This window comes from Bufo gargarizans, chromosome 10, assembly GCF_014858855.1.
Source record: "Bufo gargarizans isolate SCDJY-AF-19 chromosome 10, ASM1485885v1, whole genome shotgun sequence".
Lineage (NCBI taxonomy): Eukaryota > Metazoa > Chordata > Amphibia > Anura > Bufonidae > Bufo > Bufo gargarizans.
In genome coordinates this window covers 84988774-85013289 of record NC_058089.1, presented here as the reverse complement: position 1 = coordinate 85013289, position 24516 = coordinate 84988774, and the positions used below count along the sequence as shown (strand labels likewise).

The 24516-nt window shown below is 42.0% G+C and overlaps 1 protein-coding gene across 3 annotated transcripts in view; it reads left to right on the top strand.

The window, feature by feature from the left end:
* KMT5B (lysine methyltransferase 5B) overlaps positions 1-24516 on the top strand; it is a 244629-nt gene that overhangs the window by 147661 nt on the left and 72452 nt on the right. For all 3 annotated transcript variants that reach the window (XM_044269478.1, XM_044269476.1, XM_044269477.1), the window contains 3 exons: positions 17494-17659; positions 17898-18007; positions 18125-18291. In XM_044269478.1, coding sequence (XP_044125413.1) covers positions 17494-17659; positions 17898-18007; positions 18125-18291 — 443 coding nt within the window. The remainder of the gene's footprint in view (positions 1-17493; positions 17660-17897; positions 18008-18124; positions 18292-24516) is intronic.

The following is a 24516-nucleotide window of genomic DNA, read 5'->3' as shown; positions in this document are numbered from 1 at the left end:
TGAGTTCATGGAAGTTTTTATTTTTTGTCACTAGTTAGTGGAATATGAGACTTTGTAAGAAAAAAAAAAAAAATCATAATTTTCCGCTAACTTGTGACAAAAAATTTAAAGTTCTATGAACTCACTATGCCCATCAACAAATACCTTAGGGTGTCTACTTTCCGAAATGGGGTCATTTGTGTTTTTTTTTTTTTTAGGAAACATGACAGGTGCTCAGAAAGTCAGAGCTGCTTCAAAAAGCGGAAATTCATATTTTTTGTACCATAGTTTGTAAACGCTATAACTTTTACCTAAACCATTATTTTTTTTTACCCAAACATTTGTTTTTATCAAAGACATGTAGAACAATAAATCTTGAGAACATTTTTTGTATAGATGTCGTTTTTAAAAAAAAAATTACAACTGAAAAATGTCATTTTTTTGCAAAAATGTTGTTAAATTTCGATTAATAACAAAAAAAGTAAAAATGTCAGCAGCAATGAAATACCACCAAATGAAAGCTCTATTAGTGAGAAGAAAAGGAGGTAAAATTCATTTGGGTAGTAAGTTGCATGGCCGAGCAATAAACAGTGAAAGTAGTGTAGTGCAGAATTGTAAAAAGTGGTCTGGTCATTAAGGGTGTCTGAGGTGGTTAAAAATAGCACTATCCTGTCAGGTGAATCTCACACTAAACAAACGCGACCCTATCTGGGAAGGGAATTGAGGTCGTAGTCCGGCTGTCTACCAGCACTCCGACCCCTCCTCCCGGGTGGGCCCTCCCCATAAATACCTCTCATAAATACCTCTCATCATGCAAACACTTCTCGTCACACAAATATTACGTCCCTATGAACACCATCTCCCTCCAAATACGAAGAGAAGGTATAACAACCTAACACTACTCCTAGACTGTACATTCCAGACTGTAACTACTCTTCTACGTTATGACCGGATATAAAATTATTCATGGTATCTATCCACATATTAGAATATAATGAAGGTCATCCACTTTTTTATAAATTTTTTATACATCTATATCATATTCACAATCTAATGATCTGATCCTTCAAATATTGGTATATACAAATATACCTTGTATTGGTCCACTATATAATTTTAATCCTATTTTTATCTCTATATCCTGTTCTTACATATCTTTTGCACCCGAATAATTGACCACCTGTCATTGGATTATCCATTCTATTTTGAGAATATAGAATTTATCCAAAGAAAAGAAGAAGAAAGAGAAAAAACACCCTCTTTTTTTGAAACAAACTTTTGACTACTCCCATATCTGGAAAAAACCTTAACCACTCCCATATCTGAAAAAACCGTAACCACTCCCATATCCACTAATTGGACCCAATCAGAGGCATATATATTCCCAAAAAACAAGAGGCTACTCATTCCCACTGATGAAGGAGCAGTAAGCTCTGAAACGCGTATGGGCATTGAGTAAGTCTATGTCATCTAGCTAGCAACGAAACAAGAAGGATCCGACCACTACAGATCAGCTCCGGAGCTACCCAAAAACTACAGCGCCTCCACTTCCCGCCACTAGCCTCCACGTGGCAAGCTCCATCAGCACTGAGCGGGAGATCCGAGGAACGCTGGTGACGTCACCGGAAGTGACGACACCTAATAACAACTAACGGCCGGAGACACCAGAGAGCGGGAACGGCACACGTGGATATTGCCGCCCGGACAGGAGCCGCTGATCAGCGCACCAACAGCCACAAGGAGGGTAACGTACCTGCTTACAAAGCAGTCTTTACTCCACAGCCCATCAATACTGAACCGAAATCGGATTAATCTCTAAACCCCAAAAAATCTTGGGCTATATGAATTAGACCTGTTTGGGAAGGTACATACCTCTCTCCCAAAACAGGTGGATAAAACAGATTTATGAGACTATCTCCTCTCCCTCCATACCAGGAGCACCTCTTCTTCTTCTTTTTTCCAACAGGATTATACATTTTTTTCCAACAGGATTATACATTATTGACATTATAATAGGATATTATTGGTCATCATAATACTGGAAGTGCCTTTTTTTCAGCGGAGTTCTCCCTCTTTTTTCCAACAGGATTCCTCTTTTTTCCAGCAGGATTTTTATTGAATTTTTTATTGAATTTTTTATTGAATTGACATTGAACCGATTTCTATTGGTGTCTTTTTATTTTATTTTCTTTTATTATCTCTATTACCATCATGTATTGATTTATTTAATCATGTGCATACACAGCTATTATATCTGACTTATTTCAATATCAGCTATTCCTCATTAAATGAATATTTTTCCATACACCTCAGGTGTTTGAGTGCCATCCCTCTACTTTTACACATATCTCCTTACCACAAGCGTTGGGTACGCTTTGCTTGGATTGAGCACCTAATCCATCCTCTTGCCAACAGAGAGCCGCCTCACTTCTATTCTTCAAACCACTGCTGTTTACCCTTTTGGCAGAGCTCCTGTTCTCATTAGGATGGACATTTGGGACTGTATGGAGAAAAAATCAAAAACGATTGAAAATTATACATTCGATCTAACGGACGACCTCACCACCATTAACCCCACGAATAGAACCAGTTCCGATATATTTAGAGAACTAGAAAAACTTCTACACAAACAACTTAGACAAGAATGGGAGATCAAATCGCTAAACCAATATCTAATAAAAGGACTGATACCAAAGGGATTAATGCTAACCAAAGACCCAGCAGACGATCTATATAGCGATGAATTTAAACAAGAATGGGATGAGTTCCTACAAACCCAGTCAGGTATACTAATACAACTGATAATTAAAAGACGTTCCCAGATCCTGGAAGACACGATAGCACAAATCACAAAACTAAAGGGAATAATAGATAAAATACCTAAAGACGACTCATTCAATATATGGCAGGAAAGAATCTGTACAAGTCTAGACAATCTAGAAAAAACAATTATAACTAGAAAAAATAAAAAATTAAAACATAACACACAGCAGAACCAGATTCATCATAGAGAACCTATATCATATATCCCCATCAACACTATAGAAATGCCCTTTGAAAGACAAGGAGATAAACACATCAGGAAAAATATCCAAGACCGATATAATATTCCAACCAACAACTATTTTGAATCACTCACTTCACCTCATTTTTTAGATCAAACCCCGCCCCATCACAGAACAAGAACACGCCACCACCCACGTTCCCCACAAAGATACAAGAGAGCACCAACCCCGACACACAAATACAACTTAAGACACAGGAACGAAACACACAAAGAAAACCCACCCAGATCACACCGAGAAAGGACACCAAAGAACACCTCCCAACACTTCAGGGAACACCAAGAAGAGACTCCGACACACACCCACCATCAACACCACCAGATGATATTAGACCCACAAAGAGAACACCTGCCCAGACCACTAGAGTACAGAACACAAAGACAAGAAGGAGTAGACACAAGAAGAAAACAGAACAGATATCACAGAACCTAGAGAACATCATTGTCAATCTAAGCAATACCAATTTAAATGAGACACAACAGAAACTACTCAATAAGGGACTGAAATTTTCACCCACAGCTACAATGGACAAGTTCAACGCCTACATAGGAATAGAAAAATACGTGAGAAAGCTATGTTTGAAAAAATATTTCATTAAAAACCCAATATCTACAGATAATCTCCGACCATCTATATACAAACATACTGATCTTAAAATTAAATCAACCAAATACCCAAAACAAGAAATGGGAGACAATATAGCTACATTCCGAAAATGCATAGAGTCCGATATCAGGAGAATGAACCTCAACAAAACACAGTATAACATAACCAAAAGAGAGATACATGCAATCAAACAGATACAATCAACTTTAAACCTAACCATAAGACCAGCAGACAAAGGTGGAGCAATTGTCCTACTAAATACAGAGGACTATATGTCAGAATGTAGGAGACAACTATCAGACCTACACACATATACCACACTTAAAAAAGATCCCACTGAAGACTTTTATGGAGAATTAAAAACTTTGACACAAATAGGTAAAGAAAAAGGTATCCTTAATGAACAGGAATTCACATTTATCACAAGCCCTCACAATGGAATTCCGGTATTCTATTGTCTACCAAAGATCCACAAAAACCCAACTCATCCACCAGGTAGACCAATCATCTCAGGAATCGGATCCCTCACCTCGAATCTTTCCCAATACATAGACAGACTATTACAACCAACCGTGAAATTAATACCATCATATATCAAGGACACCACAGACATTGTGAGGACAATTGAACAGATAGAATACCAAAACCATTGGTTACTTTGCACGATGGATGTCAATTCCCTCTACACTAGTATTAATCATAACCACGGCACTGCTGCCCTAAGGGAACAATTAAATCACTATCAGACTCTACACACAGACCAAATTGATTTCTTAATTGAGGGAGTATCGTTTATTTTAACTCATAATTATTTCATGTTCGATTCGACATTCTATCTACAACAACGAGGGACCGCCATGGGTACCAGGTTCGCCCCCAGTTATGCCAACATTTTTATGGCCCAGTGGGAACAGGATTTCATCACCCCACTACTGGGGACGAGCCTGGTACTATGGCGGAGATATATAGATGACATCTTTTTTATCTGGAGTGACACAAGAAACAATTTGGATATATTCTTAGAGAAGATCAACACAAATGATAGAAACATAACATTGACAAGTAGCATAAGCCAAACACAAGTAGAATTTCTGGATCTATTAATAAAAACAACTGAAAATAAACTACTATGCAGCACATACCAGAAGCCGGTGATGAAAAACAATTTCATTTTACACTCCAGTTGCCATTTACCTAGCTGGCTACTAAACATCCCGACCAGCCAATTCAGACGCCTTAAAAGAAATTGCACACTAGAAAGCCAATTTGAAACAGAGGCGGCCAATTTGAAGAAACAATTTTTAGCAAAAGATTACCCGATGACAGCAATAGACAGATCTTTAGACAAAGTAAGATCAATGGACAGAACAAAGTTTTTTGACACTAATAATGAAACCACCACAACCACGACCAAAAAAGAACAAACACCCCGATTAATTCTACCATATAATGCTCACTACAAAAAACTAGAGAAAAGTATCTACAAACACTGGCATCACATCCTAAGTGATAAAATTATAGGTCAACTATTACCAGATAAACCACCGATTACATATACCAGAGCCCCCAATCTAGGCCTACGTTTAGCACCAACAATCAGAAGAAACACGACCAAACCGAATCAAAGCTGGCTCTCATTACAGGGCTTCTTCAGGTGCGGGAAATGTAATAATTGCAAAATCACAAATTTTCCCAAAAAAACAACAACAGTTCATTCAACTATCACCACATTTAAACATGAGATCCAGGAGCATCTCTCCTGCCACTCCAATAATGTCATCTATGTTCTACAATGCCCCTGCAACAAACAATACGTAGGGCGCACAAAAAGATTACTCAAAACGAGAATATCTGAACACATCTCGAATATTAAAAAGGGCTACGAGCTACATTCTGTCTCCAAGCACTATAAAGAACACCATAATTGTGACCCATCAACACTTATCTATGTAGCCATAGAAAAAATCACACGTCAATGGAGAGGCGGGAACCACATAGCCGCTATGTCAAGGTCTGAATCCAGAAAAATATTTGAATTCAACACAATGATCCCCAAGGGTCTCAATGCAGAAATGGAAATCTTTGGCTTTCTATAAGAGAACGGTGACTCTAGACCTGGCGGGGTGCCCCCTCGGGAATTGAGGTCGTAGTCCGGCTGTCTACCAGCACTCCGACCCCTCCTCCCGGGTGGGCCCTCCCCATAAATACCTCTCATAAATACCTCTCATCATGCAAACACTTCTCGTCACACAAATATTACGTCCCTATGAACACCATCTCCCTCCAAATACGAAGAGAAGGTATAACAACCTAACACTACTCCTAGACTGTACATTCCAGACTGTAACTACTCTTCTACGTTATGACCGGATATAAAATTATTCATGGTATCTATCCACATATTAGAATATAATGAAGGTCATCCACTTTTTTATAAATTTTTTATACATCTATATCATATTCACAATCTAATGATCTGATCCTTCAAATATTGGTATATACAAATATACCTTGTATTGGTCCACTATATAATTTTAATCCTATTTTTATCTCTATATCCTGTTCTTACATATCTTTTGCACCCGAATAATTGACCACCTGTCATTGGATTATCCATTCTATTTTGAGAATATAGAATTTATCCAAAGAAAAGAAGAAGAAAGAGAAAAAACACCCTCTTTTTTTGAAACAAACTTTTGACTACTCCCATATCTGGAAAAAACCTTAACCACTCCCATATCTAAAAAAACCGTAACCACTCCCATATCCACTAATTGGACCCAATCAGAGACATATATATTCCCAAAAAACAAGAGGCTACTCATTCCCACTGATGAAGGAGCAGTAAGCTCTGAAACGCGTATGGGCATTGAGTAAGTCTATGTCATCTAGCTAGCAACGAAACAAGAAGGATCCGACCACTACAGATCAGCTCCGGAGCTACCCAAAAACTACAGCGCCTCCACTTCCCGCCACTAGCCTCCACGTGGCAAGCTCCATCAGCACTGAGCGGGAGATCCGAGGAACGCTGGTGACGTCACCGGAAGTGACGACACCTAATAACAACTAACGGCCGGAGACACCAGAGAGCGGGAACGGCACACGTGGATATTGCCGCCCGGACAGGAGCCGCTGATCAGCGCACCAACAGCCACAAGGAGGGTAACGTACCTGCTTACAAAGCAGTCTTTACTCCACAGCCCATCAATACTGAACCGAAATCGGATTAATCTCTAAACCCCAAAAAATCTTGGGCTATATGAATTAGACCTGTTTGGGAAGGTACATACCTCTCTCCCAAAACAGGTGGATAAAACAGATTTATGAGACTATCTCCTCTCCCTCCATACCAGGAGCACCTCTTCTTCTTCTTTTTTCCAACAGGATTATACATTTTTTTCCAACAGGATTATACATTATTGACATTATAATAGGATATTATTGGTCATCATAATACTGGAAGTGCCTTTTTTTCAGCGGAGTTCTCCCTCTTTTTTCCAACAGGATTCCTCTTTTTTCCAGCAGGATTTTTATTGAATTTTTTATTGAATTTTTTATTGAATTGACATTGAACCGATTTCTATTGGTGTCTTTTTATTTTATTTTCTTTTATTATCTCTATTACCATCATGTATTGATTTATTTAATCATGTGCATACACAGCTATTATATCTGACTTATTTCAATATCAGCTATTCCTCATTAAATGAATATTTTTCCATACACCTCAGGTGTTTGAGTGCCATCCCTCTACTTTTACACAAGTGTTTGTATAAATCACCAAAACAAAGCCTATTTAGGCCAATAACCTCACTTGTCCTAGATGTTAAAACTTTACTTTTACTATAATTATTTTAAAACACTATTCTAGTTACAAATACATGTGAGCAAAAGAAATGGGGTTAAAGAGGACCTTTTATCAGTCCAAACATTGTGAACTAAGTATCATGACATACATCGGCGCCCAGGGATCTCACTGCAAAAACTATTATGCCTGGGCGCCACTCCGTTCTCCCGTATGTTCGGGGACTTGGTTATAGTAGGAGGAGACTGCCCTTGTTCTGCTGGCCGTCTCCTTCTCTTAGGCTGTAGCGCTGGCCAATCGCATCGCAGAGCTCACAGCCTGGGATAAAAAACCTCCCAGGCTGTGAGCTCTGCACTGCAATTGGCCAGCGCTACAGCCTAGAAGGAGACGCCCAGCAGAACAAGGGCAGACTCCGCCTACTATAACCAAGTCCCTGAACATACGGGAGAACGGAGTGGCGCCCAGGCATAATAGTTTTTGCAGTGAGATCCCTGGGCGCCGCTGTATGTCATGATACTTAGTTCACAATATTTGGACCGATGAAAGGTCCTCTTTAAAACTATTCCATGCCTTGTCAGTGCTGAGGAAAATTTGCTGTGTCTACAATGTCAGTCGGGGGTGCACTCTAGTCACACACTTGAACTATAGTTTAGCAGACCAATTCAGCACCGTCCTATATGTATTTTGATTAGGGATAATACTATACAGCGAACTATGCTTGCTATAAGATGGCTCACTATTAGTTTTCTGCACTAATTGCCAGAACGGACACAACAATGAGAATCTAAAAACACTGGTTTCTGTCCCTCAACATGTTTCGCCAGCTAACCTAGCTTTATCAGGGGAAATGGACAGAATTGAGAAAAGACGCTGGCCCTGAACCTTTTAAAGGGCTGTCTGCACCTTATCAGTCTGGAGAGCATATAGATGCATCAATTGATACTGTCAGTTGAACGCTGTAAAAAAATAAAAACTGTGCCAGAACAGCCATTTTTTTGGTTGCCTTGCCTCACAAAAAGCGTAAAATCATACATGCCCCCAAAATAGTACCAATAAAACTGTTACCAAAATGGGGGTCACATTTTGGGAGTTTCTACTGTAGGGGTGCATCAAGGGGTTTTCAAATGCGAAATGGCATCTTAAAATTGTCCCAATGAAATCTGCCCTCCAAAATCCAAATGTTGCTCCAGAATCGGTATTTGTTTTTGTGGTAACCCTTGCTGCCTTAGGCTATTTTCACACTTGCGCTTGATCGGATCCGTTCTGAACGGATCCGATCATATTAATGCAGACGGAGGCTCCGTTCAGTACGGATCCGTCTGCATTAATAACTTAGAAAAATTTCTAAGTGCGAAAGTAGCCTGAGCGGATCCGTTCAGACTTTCAATGTAAAGTCAATGGGGGACGGATCCGCTTGAAGATTGAGCCATATGGTGTCATCTTCAAGCGGATCCGTTCCCATTGACTTACATTGTAAGTCTGGACGGATCCGCACGGCCAGGCGGATCCACCTGGCCGTGCGGAGGCGAGCGGAGGCTGAACGCCGCAAGACTGATGCAGTCTGAGCGGATCCGCATCCATTCAGACTGCATCAGGGCTGGACGGAAGCGTTCTGCTCCGCTCGTGAGCTCCTTCAAACGGAGCTCACGAGCGGACAGCAGAACGCTAGTGTGAAAGTAGCCTTACAGGAAAAAATGGATTAAAATAGAAAATCTGCAAAATGAAGTGAATTTTGAAATTTCTCGTCTATTTTCCTTTAAATCTTGTGAAACAGCTAAAGGGTTAACAAAGTTTGTAAAATCATATTTAAATAAATTGAGGGGTGTAGTTTCTAAAAATGGGGTGATTTATGTATGGTTTCTATTATGTAAGCCCCACAAAGCAACTTCATAACTGAATTGGTCCTTTTAAAAAACGGGTTTTGGAAATTTTCTAAAAAATTATAAAAATTGCATCTTAAATCTAACATCCAAAAAAATAAAACATTTTTAAATTGATGCCAACATAAAGTAGACATATGGGAAATGTAAACTAATAACTATTTTATGTGTCACAATCTGTATTAAAAGTAGGGAAATTTGAAATTCCATTCACATAGCTGTATGAGGGTTTATTTTTTGCGGGACAAGTTGTACTTTATAATGCCACCATTAATTATGGCATGCAATGTAGTGGGAATTTACGGGTTTTGTTCACACAGCGTTCCATTTTTGGCAAAACGGACCCATGCCCTTCATTCTCTGGGTCAGTATGATTACAACAATACCCCATATGTATAGGTTTTTTATGTCTAAATAGTGTAAAAATAAATGTAAACTTTGAAGAAAAAAAAAACATCACCATATTCTGACCCCCATAACTTTTTTTTATAGTTATATCTACTTTGTTTAAGTAACAGACACCATTCGCTGTATTGAAAAAAATATTTTTATATTTTAATAGTACGGGAGTTTTTGGTTGTGGTATGGTGAGTATATTTTTCGTTATTTAGGTATTTATATTTTTGGTATACGGAAAGGGGAGGTGAATTTGTGATGATTTTGAAGCTCATATATTTTTTAAGTTTCAACAATCATGTATTTTTAAGCTGCACTTATTATTGAGAATTGCTCATTTCTTATGTTGGTCAAAATAAGAATTGCACTTTGAATGTTCTCAGCCTCTTCAGCCAGGCTGAGCCCATTCAAGTCAATTACCTGCATCCCCATTGGCCGCAAGGGACAGCGGCAACTCTCCCGGAAGCGCGAGCTTCCGATTTTTGCATATTTAGATGCCGTGATCTCACTTGATCACGGAATCTAAAGCCTTTAACCCCTTAGTGACCACTAATATGCCTTTTTACTGAAATAAACAAAGGGGGTTTTAGCTAAACAGTTGGCTTTAATCAATGTATAAAAACGAACTTGTCCTGCAAAAAATAAGACCTCATACAAGTACATTGATGAAAAAACTAAAAAGTTAAAGGAGTATTCTCATCTTGTTATTTAACACTCACCTGCAGGCAGCTCAGCATTCACTTCCTGCTTCCCAGCTTCTAAGGCTGGGCGGGCTTAGCCAGTTCAAGTGAAGGCCAGCCACGCCTCCTTATGACATCACACTGAGAGCTCAGTCCTACGTGCAGTCATCAGTGTAGCAGCCTGCAGAGTGTGAGGCACCTCCCCCTGCTGGGGAATCATCACTCAGAGAGCATTGGTCAGTTTATTTACACAGTAAAAGGTCACTGTCCAGCAGTCTAATACAGTTTTACACATAGAACCTGTCTTATCTTTTACAAACCCATTCTGTGCAACAAAACAATAATTCACTACTATACATTAGCCCACGTGCATGTCAGCCATATGATCTGTTCTTTTGACTCCCATAAAACATGACCATCCCCCACCGACCAGCACTGATGCAGATCTTTTCCAATACAGCTCTACTACAGTTGTGTATAAACCATAGACCTTTTATCATTATTGATGCATATATAGCTCTACTACATCTATCTTCTCCTCCCCAACCAGCACAGTGTCAGATCTGCGGCATATACAGCTCTGCTACATCAGTTGTGTTTCTCTATTCCAACAACACTTTGTCTGAACTGCCGCATATTCAGCTCTGCTACATCAGTTGTGTTTCTCTATTCCAACAACACTTTGTCTGAACTGCCGCATATTCAGCTCTGCTACATCAGTGTGTTTCTCTATTCCATCGAGCACTGTGTCAGATCTGCGGCATATTCAGCCCTGCTACGTCAGTTGTGTTTCTCTATTCCAACAACACTTTGTCTGAACTGCCGCATATTCAGTTCTGCTACATCTGTCTATTTATCTCTCCCCCAAGCACATACAGCCTGCTACATCTGTCTTCCCCCTCCCCCACAAGCACTGTCACTGAACAGCTTTCCATACAGCTCTGCCACTAAATAAAATTGTCCCCGTGTCCCTGCACTCTCCTCCGATTGCTCCATTGCACACCCCCTCTATGCGCAGCTGGATCCAGATTCCGCGCTGCATAAATTTTTTCCAGTATGGGATGACTGTTTGGTGTTGCACTTTTTGTGATCTAAGGTGATAAAAAAAAGCCTGTTTTTTTTTTTTATGGTGTTCATCTGAGGGGTTAGGTCATGTGATATTTTTATAGAGCAGGTTGTTTCGGACACGGTGATACCTAATATGTATATTTTTTTGAGTTTTTTCGATTTCTTATGTATGGGCAGATTTTTTGCGGGATGAGGTGACTGTTTTATTGGTATCAAATTGTGGGCCATACGCCTTTTTGATCACTTGGCGTTGCACTTTTTGTAATGTAAGGTGACAAAAAAGGCTTTTTTGGCATTGTTTTTATTTGTATTTTTTACAGTGTTCACTTGAGGGGTTAGTTCATGGGATATTTTTATAGAGCTGATTTTTACAGACGCGGTGATACCTAATATGTCCATTTAATTTTTGTTTCCATTTAAAAAAATATATATTTTATTACTTGGGATTTTTTATTTTACATGTGAAACTTTTTTTAAATTTTTTATAAAACACTATTTTTTATTTAATACTATTTTCATCTTTTTTTTTTTTTTTTTTTTTTTTTTACTCAGACCAACTTGGTTCTTGAAGATCCAGTGGGTCTGATGCCTCTATAATACACTGCAGTACACTGTATAGCGTACTGCAGTGTATTTTCTATTACACTTAGGGTCCATTCACACATCTGTTGTTTCTTTCCTGATCTGTTCCGTTTTTTGCGGAACAGATCTGGACCAGATCTGTACCCATTCATTTTCAATGGGTCCTAAAAAAAAATCAGACATTGTGCTGTCCGATTTATTTTTTTCAGGACCCATTGAAAATTAATGGGTCCAGATCTGTTCCGCAAAAAACGGAACAGATCAGGAAAGAAACAACGGACGTGTGAATGGACCCTTAGCCTGGTCAGGCTCCTTTCTTCCCAGCAAGAGGCTGATCAGGCTTAGGCCGAATGCATACGGCCGTGTTCCGTGGCCGAGAGCGGTCCGTGGTATGCCGGGCTGGATTCCTGTTCAGAGCAGGAGCGCACAGCGTCATTGGTTGCTATGACGCCGTGCGCTTCATGTCGCCGCTGTACTACAGTAATACACTGAGTGAACTATACCAGTGTATTACTGTAGTGCAGCGGCGGCATGAAGCGCACGGCGTCATAGCAACCAATGACGCCATGCGCTCCTGCTCTGAACAGGAATCCAGCCTGGCATACCACGGACCGCTCTCGGCCGCGTGCATTCGGCCTTAGGGTACTTTCACACTAGCGGCAGGACAGCCTGCCGGATCTGTCCTGCCTCTATTTCGCCATGCCGCCTCTCCGTCCCTATTGACTATAATGGGGAGGAGGGCGAAGTACCGGCGCAGTGCGCTGTGCGAGGCCACCGGACGAAAAAGTTGGACCTGCAGTACTTTTCGTCCGGCGGCCTCTCGCCGCGCACTGTCAGTGCTCTGCCCCCGTCCCCATTATAGTCAATACGGACGGAGCGGCTGTCCGGCGAAATAGCAGGTGGAACTAATCCGTCCTGCCGCAAGTATGAAACTACCCCTTTATGCCATGGAAAGCCGGATGCCTGTGAAGGCGTTCGGTTGCCATGGTAACCATCAGGGCTGACACAGCAGCGCAGCACCCGGGACAGTTATCCACAGCATGGGGTGGGGGGGGGGGGGGGTGTCGGGACAGTTATCCACAGCAGGGCAGCTCTCCTCACCATTCACTGATCCCGGCTGCTCTGCTGAACGCTGACAGCTCCCCTCCTCCACCTCCTGAAGGGGGGGGCGGGTTGGCACAGTAACACAGAGCAGCGCAGCCCGTTCTCACCATTCAATGACCCTAGTTGCGCTGCTGCTGGCAGCTCCCCTCCTCCTCCACCACCACCTAAAAGGAGGGGCACAGTTACACACAGTAGTGCAGCCCTGTTCTCCCCATTCACTAATCGGGGCTGCGCTCCTGAAGGCTGACAGCTCCCCTCCTCCTCCAACATTCTCTCCCTCTACGGCCGCTGCAAATAAATGTAATAACCATCCTGTGCATCTAACTAAACACATCATTACTTAATAATAGTTTATATTGGCAAAAATGATCATTGGCACATACTTAATGAAATAATGCAGGTCCTTCTAAAAAAATTAGCATATTGTGATAAAGTTCATTATTTTCTGTAATGTACTGATAAACATTAGACTTTCATATATTTTAGATTCATTACACACCAACTGAAGTAGTTCAAGCCTTTTATTGTTTTAATATTGATGATTTTGGCATACAGCTCATGAAAACCCCAAATTCCTATCTAAAAAAATTAGCATATCATGAAAAGGTTCTCTAAACGAGCTATTAACCTAATCATCTGAATCAACTAATTAACTCTAAACACCTGCAAAAGATTCCTGAGGCTTTTAAAAACTCCCAGCCTGGTTCATTACTCAAAACCGCAATCATGGGTAAGACTGCCGACCTGACTGCTGTCCAGAAGGCCATCATTGACACCCTCAAGCAAGAGGGTAAGACACAGAAGGAAATGTCTGACCGAATAGGCTGTTCCCAGAGTGCTGTATCAAGGCACCTCAGTGGGAAGTCTGTGGGAAGGAAAAAGTGTGGCAGAAAACGCTGCACAACGAGAAGAGGTGACCGGACCCTGAGGAAGATTGTGGAGAAGGACCGATTCCAGACCTTGGGGGACCTGCGGAAGCAGTGAACTGAGTCTGGAGTAGAAACATCCAGAGCCACCGTGTACAGGCGTGTGCAGTAAATGGGCTACAGGTGCCACATTCCCCAGGTCAAGCCACTTTTGAACCAGAAACAGCGGCAGAAGCGTCTGACCTGGGCTACAGAGAAGCAGCACTGGACTGTTGCATGTCATTCGGAAATCAAGGTGCCAGAGTCTGGAGGAAGACTGGGGAGAGGGAAATGCCAAAATGCCTGAAGTCTAGTGTCAAGTACCCACTGTCAGTGATGGTCTGGGGTGCCATGTCAGCTGCTGGTGTTGGTCCACTGTGTTTTATCAAGGGCAGGGTCAATGCAGCTAGCTATCAGGAGATTTTGGAGCACTTCATGCTTCCATCTGCTGAAAAGCTTTATGGAGATGAAGATGTCATTTTTCAGCACGACCTGGCACCTGCTCACAGTGCCAAGACCACTGGTAAATGGTTTACTGACCATGGTATTACTGTGCTCAATTGGCCTGCCAACTCTCCTGACCTCAACCCCATAGAGAATCTGTGGGACATTGGGAAGAGAAAGTTGAGAGACGCAAGACCCAACACTCTGGATGAGCTTAAGGCCGCTATCGAAGCATCCTGGGCCTCCATAACACCTCAGCAGTGCCACAGGCTGATTGCCTCCATGCCACGCCGCATTGAAGCAGTCATTTCTGCAAAAGGATTCCCGACCAAGTATTGAGTGCATAACTGAACATAATTATTTGAAGGTTGACTTTTTTTGTATTAAAAACACTTTTCTTTTATTGGTCGGATGAAATATGCTAATTTTTTTAGATAGGAAATTTGTGTTTTCATGAGCTGTATGCCAAAATCATCAATATTAAAACAAGAAAAGGCTTGAACTACTTCAGTTGGTGTGTAATGAATCTAAAATATATGAAAGTCTAATGTTTATCAGTACATTACAGAAAATAATGAACTTTATCACAATATGCTAATTTTTTTTAGAAGGACCTGTATATGATCATTAAGATGAGAATACCCCTCTAATTACTTAACACGATCGGCATTAGTGCCAGTCGTGGTAATTAGCTGCAGATCTCTGCTGTTTGAAACAGCAGAGACCTGCTGGCCATGACACCTGCTGCAAATGCAAGCGGGCACCATGTTTTCCTATCGCTCCAGCGCCGTATATGAAGGGGTTAATGTGAAAAATGGCTCGTTCCTCAAGCAGTTAAGTGCTCTACCTGCAAAATGTATTATATTGGACAAATCTCATGTAGACTTAGCTTTTTCCTTCCATGCAGAAATTGACCTGCCGTGTGGATTTAGAAATCTGTGACATCAATTCTTTGTGCAGTTTTTTTTTTTTGTTTGGATTTTAAAGAGGAACTTTCACTGGTCCTAACATTGCAGTATTATTACCTGATAGTGTAGGGCTTTATTAGGAGATGTCAGGGCGCTTTATCTTTTTCACATTGGCTGCTCCATTCCCCTGCTTTACCCCTGTTCACTTTTGCTGCCCTTTATCCTAATTTGCAGCATCGGTACAGGGAGGAGGAGATGACCGGTTTGGGCATTTCCTTCTCCCAATCGCAGCGGAAAACAGCCAGGAATAAAAAATTTCAAAAAAGCTGTGGCTGTTACACTCTCCTCTGCGCAATGCAAAGGATGAGATCTGTGGCAAGTCCACAACACAAACTGCAAGTGTGAGGGATACCACACCTCATGCCCTGACTGACGTCAACTATGTCAAGCTCACAAGATACGGTATGGTCCCTGTAGGAGTGGGTAAGGTCAGTCTTGGTACAGTTGTCGCAGATAACTACTGTCCGCACGGGCACAGAGGCAAAGCTGAGAGCCTTTTCACTGCCCCAGTGAAACAGCGCGTTCTCAGCCTGGTAAGACTGCCGCTAGTTTCTTGTTTGATATAAGCCCAGTCCGCTAACAGATTATATAGGGTAAGAAACCAACCTGCGGTAGCGTATTACTAGGCCGAAACGCGGACGTGGGGATTCGTAATCGAGATAAAAGACAGCACAAGATTAAATTATATATTTATTTGCCTTAAGGGCGCACTAAATGTAACACAATATACACACAAGGATATATACAGTGGTCTGAAGTTACAAATACAGGTGGTATGGTACAAACAGGATTAAACAGAGAAAAAGTCCATTTACTAGATGGAGGAGTTCTTTTGGGTTGTGATGAGTCCTTTGCTGTAGTCATATGGAGGGCAGTGATGTCAGCAGGTTGCAGGTCCCTCTCCCAGGCATGTCCAAACTGCGGCCCTCCAGCTGTTCCAAAACTACAACACCCAGCATGCCTGGATAGCTTACAGCTATTAGAGCATGCTGGGAGTTGTAGTTTTGCAACAGCTGGAGGGCCGCAGTTTGGACATGCCTGCAAACACATGGCACGATGTGACCCGGCCTCAGGGAGGGATCCATCCCCGCCCGTTCCCCTTTGCTGGGCTGGCAGCACATGAGCCACAAAACCGATTACCCTGGGTTCAGACCTGAGCGTTCCGAAAGGAGCGCTCTGTATGCGCGCTTGTACGGGCGTTTACAAGCGCGCATACAGAGACAGCCGTGCACACATTGTCGCGCGTTCCCGAAAGTCTATTGTACGGGAACGCGCGACAAACGCTCAAAAAAAGGGTCAGGTACTTGTTTGAGCGTCGGGCGTTTTACAGCGCGATCGTACGCGCTGTAAAACGCCCAGGTGAGAACCATGCTGATAGGGAAGCATTGGTTTCTCCTTGTTGTGCGTTTTACAGCGCGTAGGAACGCGCTGTAAAACGCTCAAGTGTGAACCCAGGGTTAGGGCTCATGGCTCCTGACCAGAATGTCGCAGGGAGGTGGTTCTGGGACCAATGGATCCGCTTGGGTTCCGGCTACCAGCAGAGTCCAAGCATGGTACCGTTATTTAGCTTCTGTGGGGAGATATGTATATCTCCTCTCCCTGGCATCCAACAGCCAGACTTTGACCACAGGCCTGTTTATCGTGGCCACAAACAAAGGTGGCCTGCAAAAAGTTATCTGCCATATGGCTGGGCTTTGAAGCAGGGCCCTGCTGTGGAGTTCACTACTTCTGCTGACAGCTGGTGTGGGAACATGACTGACATGAAATAATAATCCATATTCCTCACAGCAAGTAGCACATGCGTTTTTTGTGTGGATTTGTTTCAGAAACACTTATAAAATCTTCAGATTTCTATGCAGATTTTTGTTTGTATATGTCCACTCATTTGCAACTACACCTAGAGTTCCATATTATGTTTTGTGATAGAAATACCATATTCAGCCATTAATGTTCCATTTTCATGTAAATTCAAATGTATTAAAATAGGTATTTATAACATGTGCTTTCTCAGGTTTCGCACTATTAAAGGGAGACAGGAGGAGCTAAAAGAAGTCATCGAGAACTTCAAGAAAACTGAACACTTGGAGAAAACTTTCAAAAGTTTGGTGTCTGGAGACTGGGCACGTCATTATTTTCTTCACAAGAATAAAATGCAGGAGAAGCACTTCAAGGAACATGTAGGTTCTCCTCTGACTAAAGCTATTCATTTATTTTATATTGTGTACTTTATATCAAGTGTTATTTTCATGAAGCCTGATAAGAAAGATATAAAATCTGAATTGAAATGTCTTGGCTCTTGTACAATGCACTTTTTGAAAAATCTAATAGGCGTTTCTGTGACTTAGTATCAAACTAAAATGAGATGAGTGTTATATTTACTGTTTATTTGTCATTTATTTTTTCCTAATGCTGCAGGTGTTCATCTACTTGAGAATGTTTGCAACTAGTAGCGGGTTTGAAATATTGCCTTGTAACAGATATTCCTCTGAGCAAAATGGAGCCAAAATAGTTGCAACTAAAGAATGGTATGGCTTTTCCTATTAACTTTCTTAGATACATACACTCACAAATGTGAATGCAAGGATGCAGAATATGTCCTAAATGCTCGGATTTTTATATACTATTTTCTTTTTCTGCAATAGGAAACGTAATGACAAAATAGAACTTCTTGTGGGCTGTATAGCAGAGCTGTCTGAAGCAGAAGAGAATATGCTGTTACGTCATGGGGAGAATGACTTTAGTGTCATGTACTCCACCAGGAAAAACTGTGCTCAGTTGTGGCTTGGTCCAGCTGCCTTCATTAACCATGGTATGTTTAGGCAAACTTTACAAGGTGTTTGTTGAATTTATACACTAATGGCATTTAAAAATTCTGCATATTAGTTAAAAATCGAATATGTAAAGAATACCTGTTGTTTCAGGTAACTTTTTAGAATAAACTGGTGTGTTTATTCATGATGTCTAGCACTGCATAGGGCCATTATATGACTTATATGTGGCATTTTCCACTTCAGACTCCATCTCTAATTTTCAGTTTTCTCTGAGGGACTGGGTGGAGAATGGCTGCTATCATATCTTCTTTAGTGACCAGAAAGTCTCTTGTTTCCCAAAATTGATTTATCAATGAATTTAGAAAGACTGAATAGTTTAATACATGGCACCTGCTTGCGCGTGCAGCGGGCACCTTAGCCGCGGGGTCTCTGTTATTTTAAATAGCAGAGACCCACGGCACATGTATGTGATCAGCCTGGAACGGGAAGTCGCATGCTTCCAGTCTTGGAACACCGTTCCCCCGGCTGAGATCGGGGGACCTGTTACCTCGATCTAATTGTCCGAAGCCCCAAGCCGGCTTTAGAGTCAATTAGATGGATATATCAATACAGGCCACTAGGTGGCAGCCTTGTATTGATATAGTGCAATTGAAGTCTTCCATGATGGCCATTTAGCCATCACTGAATACTATGGGCAATCGAATGATTGCCAGTTATCGTCACCCAACGTGACTTAAAAAACGTTAAAAATAAATAAATAATTTTTTTTTTAAAGTTTTTACAAATACAAAAAAAAAAGTTCTAATCGCCCCACTTTCCTTAAAATATTAATACTTAACCTATAAAAAAAATAAACATCATGGGCATCGCCGCATGCGAAAATGCCCATACTATTAAAGGGAACCTGTCACCTGGATTTTGGGTATAGAGCTGAGGACATGAGTTGCTAGATTGCCGCTAGCACATCCGCAATACCCAGTCCCCATAGCTCTGTGTGCTTTCATTGTGTAAAAAAAATATATGATACATATGCAACTTAACCTGAGATGAGTCAGAGCTTGAAAATAGGACTCTTCTCTGGTCACACAAGTAAGATATGACTCTTTTATGTTAATTTGCATATGTTTCAAATCATTTTTTTTACACAATAAAAGCACACAGAGCTATGGGGACTGGGTATTGCGGATGTGCTAGCGGCCTTCTAGCAACCCATGACCTCAGCTCTATACCCAAAATCCAGTTGACAGGTTCCCTTTAAATATAACAATATTAATGGCATACGGCAAATGGCGTAGCGGGGAAAAAAAAATAAAAAAATGCCAATTTGCCATTTTTTGTCACTTCAACTACCCAATAATTTTTTTATAAAAAGTGATCAAAAAGTCACACACACTTAAAATTGGTATCACTGAAAAGAACAGATCGTCCCGCAAAACATGAGCCAGTACACATGGCTCCCAAAAAGTTATAGGGGTCAGAATATGGTTATGAAAAAAAAAATCCTCAAAGGCTTAAAAAAAATCTGTATTAAAACGCAAGAAAAATTATTCAAGTGTGGTATCGTTGGAACCGTACTGACTTGGAGAATGAAGATAACAGGTCAATTTTACTGCACAGTGTACAGTGTAAACATTTATTTTATAAAAAAAACCTTTATCAGAATTGCATTTTTTTCCAGTTCTACCCCATTTGGATTTTTTTTTTCAAACAGCTGAACAGCAGGGTTCCTGGGTGTTGGACCCCTGCCGATCTTATGTTGATCACTATTCCAAAGGATTGATCATCAGTAAGAAAAAGGTATACAACCCCTTTAAGGATTATTCCCATCTTGGCATTTATGGCGTACTCACAAGATGTACTATATGGACAAAACGTATTGGGACACCTACACATCGCACCTACAGGAGCTTTTATGACATCCTATTTTAAATTCATAGGCATTTATATGGAGTTAGTCATCCATTTGCAACTACAGCTTCCACTCCTCTGGGAAGGCTTTCAACAACATTATGGAGTGGGTCTGTGGAAAATGTTGCCCACTCATCAAGAAAAGCATTTGTAAGCTTAGACATTGATGTTGGGCGAGAGGGCCTGGCTCTCTTTCCATTGCAGTTCATCGCAAAGGTGTTAAAAGCAGTTAAGGTCAGGTATTTATATGTAGGCCAGTCAAGTTCCTCCACACCAAACTCACCCAACCATCCCTTTATGGACCTGGCTTTATGGATCGGGGCACAGTTATGCTGGAACCCTATCTGGCAGTTCTGAACTAATGACACTGCTGGAAAACTTCCGATTTTGAACGGAAGTAAACATTGAACAGAGGGGGAAGATACTTATCCATCATACAATACCATCAGGTAGGTGTCTGATTGCCTCCAAATTTATTCTGCAGAAAAACAATGGTCCCAAACATACATAGTAACATAGTTTATTAAAAAAGACATCTGTCCATCCAGTTCAGCCTGTTATTCTGCACGTTGAGGAAGGCAAAAAAAACAACTCTGTGAGGTAGAAGCCAATTTTCCCTAATTAAAATTCCTTCCCGACTCCAATCAGGCAATCAGAATAACTCCCTGGATCAACAACTTCTCTCTAGTAGCTATAGCCTGTAATATTATTAGGCTGCAGAAATACATCCAGGCCCCTCTTAAACTCTTTTAGTGAACTCACCATCACCACCTGTCATGGCGGACAGGATCTCAGATACACAGACAACCAAATACACAAGTGTCTAGGCTAGATGCTGGGGACAGGTCACCTGCTAGCGCATCCCTGACTTCTCTCCCTATGCTGCTAAGCCCACTGTCACGGATGGTGTAACAGAAAACAAGAAGTTACAAATAAGGATCCGACTGGCTTGATCCAAAACTAAGGAACAAAGTGGTGACCCCTATTTAAGCCCTGAAACTCTCCCTGTCTTCTCAGCCCATGCAAAGATCTCTATGATAGAAAATTGCATGCCCTCGTGGCTCGACTGTATGACACCTGAACACCCTATAATAGTGAAGGGACACGACCACCGGCTCCCTACACTTAATACGGAGGGAGTCAGGGTCACCTACGATCAAGCAAACAGGAAAACACGAATCAATGAACAGACTTATCTATAGAAGCATCAGTTGTAGCATCAAGCATGTACACACTCCAGGAAGTTGTATAAACCGCAAAGTGATGCAGTATGGGAGGGTATTTAAAGGGATGCAATCAGTGCAACTAGATGACAGCTGAGAGAGGGAAACGAGATGACAAAACGAAAGCAAAACAAAAGAACCTCAAGCAGGAGGTTCTGAAGAACGTCTGTCAGAGCTTCTCAGATGTCTGGTGGTGGCAGTACCCCTCCTTCTACGAGTGGACTCCGGACACTCAGAGACCACCTTCTCAGGATGGGACCTATGGAAAGCCCTGATGAGACGAGTGGCCTTAATGTCAGTCACTGGGACCCACATCCTCTCCTCAGGACCATAACCCTCCCAATGAACGAGGTACTGGAGAGAACCACGGACAACACGAGAATCCACAATCCTAGAGACCTGAAATTCAAGATTACCATCAACCACAATCGGAGGAGGAGGCAAAGAGGAGGGTAAAACATTATGGAAGATCCATAATGTTTTATGAAAAACATTATGGATCTTCCAAGTCTGAGGAATCAAGACGGTAGGCAACAGGATTGATGACGGACAAGATTTTGTAAGGCCCAATAAACTTAGGACCCAACTTCCAGGAGGGAACCTTCAATTTGATATTCTTAGTAGACAGCCACACCAGATCACCAACATTCAGGTCCGGACCAGGCACACGTCTCTTATCCGCCACACGCTTATATCTCTCACTCATGCTCTTTAGATTATCCTGAATCTTTTTCCAAAGACGAGGAGAATCTCTCCTCATCAGGTAAACCAGAAGACCCCTCTCCAGAGAATGTCCCAAACTGCGGATGAAACCCATATGCACCAAAAAATGGTGACTTATCAGAGGCTTCCTGACGACGGTTATTTTAAAGCAAACTCAGCAAGGGACAAAAAAGAACACCAATCCTCCTGATTCTCCGCCACAAAACAGCGCAGATATGTCTCCAGATTCTGATTGACGCGCTCTGTCTTGCCATTCGACTGCGGGTGGAAAGCAGAAGAGAATGACAACCGAACCCCCAAGCGAGAACAGAAGGCCTTCCAGAATCTGGAAACAAACTGCGTGCCCCTATCAGAGACTATGTCTGAAGGAATACCATGCAATTTGACAATGTGATCAATAAATGCCTGCGCCAGCGTCTTAGCATTGGGCAACCCAGGAAAAGGAATGAAATGCGCCATTTTGCTAAAACGGCCCACCACCACCAGAATCACAGTCTTCCCCGAGGAACGAGGCAGGTCCGTAATGAAGTCCATGGACAGATGTGTCCACAGGACGGGAAGGAATGGGTAACGGAGGAAGAGGACCTGATGGTCGTGAATGAGGGACTTTGGCACGAGCGCAGGTCTCGCAGGCTGCCACCAAACCCTCAACCGACTTAAGAATTGCCGGCCACCAGAATCTCTGAGCGATGAGATCCACTGTGGGTGCCCAGCAAGGACAGTGTCGTGGTGCTCCTTAAAAACCTTGTGTCGTAAAGCGAGAGGCACAAGCAACCTCCCAGGAGGATAAAGATCAGGAGCCTCTGCCTGGGCTGCCTGAACCTCTGCCTCCCATTCAGGATAAAGGGCAGAGACCACCACACCTTCAGCCAAAATAGGACCCGGATCTTCAAAATTCCCACCTCCCGGAAAACAACGTGACAAGGCATCTGCCTTCACATTCTTAACCCCAGGGCGGAACGTGACAACAAAATTAAATCTTGAAAAGAACAAAGACCATCTGGCCTGTGTCGGGTTCAGATGCTTGGCTGACTCCAAGTAGGCCAGATTCTTATGGTCGGTAATAGGGTGTCTGGCTCCCTGTAGCCAATGGCGCCATTCCTCAAAAGCTAACTTGAGTGCCAACAACTCCCTATCTCCCACATCCTAATTTCTCTCTGCGGAGGAGAGTTTCTTCGAGAAAAAGGCACACGGTCGCCATTTGGCAGGAGAGGGACCCTGAGACAAGATCGCACCCACACCCACCTCAGAAGCGTCAACCTCAACTATGAAGGAATAATTCAAAATAAACTTCCTTTAATAATTGGCAAAACCCCAAAAACGCATCAGTGCCTTCTGATTCTCAGGAAGCTCCCACTTAAGCACAGCGCGGACCTTCTCGGGGTCCATGCGAAAACCAGAAGCGGAGAGAAGAAACCCCAGTAATTGAATTTCTGGAACCGCAAACACACATGTTTCCAGTTTAGCGTACAATTTATTCTCCCGCAAGATGAGCAAGACCTGATGTAGGTGGTCCTTATGAGCTTTGAAATCAGGAGAAAAAAAATCAAAATGTCATTTAGATACACTAGTACAAATTTCCCCATTAAATGATAAAAAATGCTGTTTACAAAATGCTGAAAGATGGCTGGAGCATTCATCAAACCAAAAGGCATAACCAAATTCTCAAAATGGCCCTCAGGGGTATTGAAGGCCATCTTCCATTTGTCTCCTTCTCTGACCCTGACCAGGTTGTATGCCCCTCTTAGATCCAACTTGGAAAAAACTTTAGCCCCAACAACCTGGTTAAACAGGTCCAGGATCAGAGGAAGCGGATAAGGGTCACGAATTGTGATACTGTTCAGCTCCCTGAAATCCAGACATGGTCTTATAGAACCATCTTTTTTCTTAACAAAGAAAAAAACAGCGGCAACAGGTGACTTCGAGGGTCGTATGTGTCCCTTTCTCAGGCTCTCAGAGATATAAGCACGCATAGCGACCCTTTCAGGTTGGGAGAGATTTGTATAAGCGTGATTTAGGCAGCTTGGCGCCTGGGATGAGATTAATAGGGCAATCATACTCCCTGTGAGGGGGCAACTCCTGAACACTACTCTCAGAAAACACATCCGAAAATTCTGAGAGAAAAGATGGTACAGTCTTAGTAGAAACCTCAGAAAAAGATGTCGTGAGGCAATTCTCTCTGCAAAAGTCTCTCCAACCATTTATTTGCCTCGCTTGCCAATCAATGGTGGGGTTATGTTTAGTGAGCCAGGGTAGCCCCAACACTAGAGGAGTAGGTGTCAAGGAACCATGAACCAGACGTACAACAAGAGGTAAGTGGAAATAAGAAGGCTTTATTGAAAATAAAGCTGTAAGGCAAAAGTCCAAACGGATGGCTAAACCGAAGCAGGGTCTTGCGAAGCCAGAGGT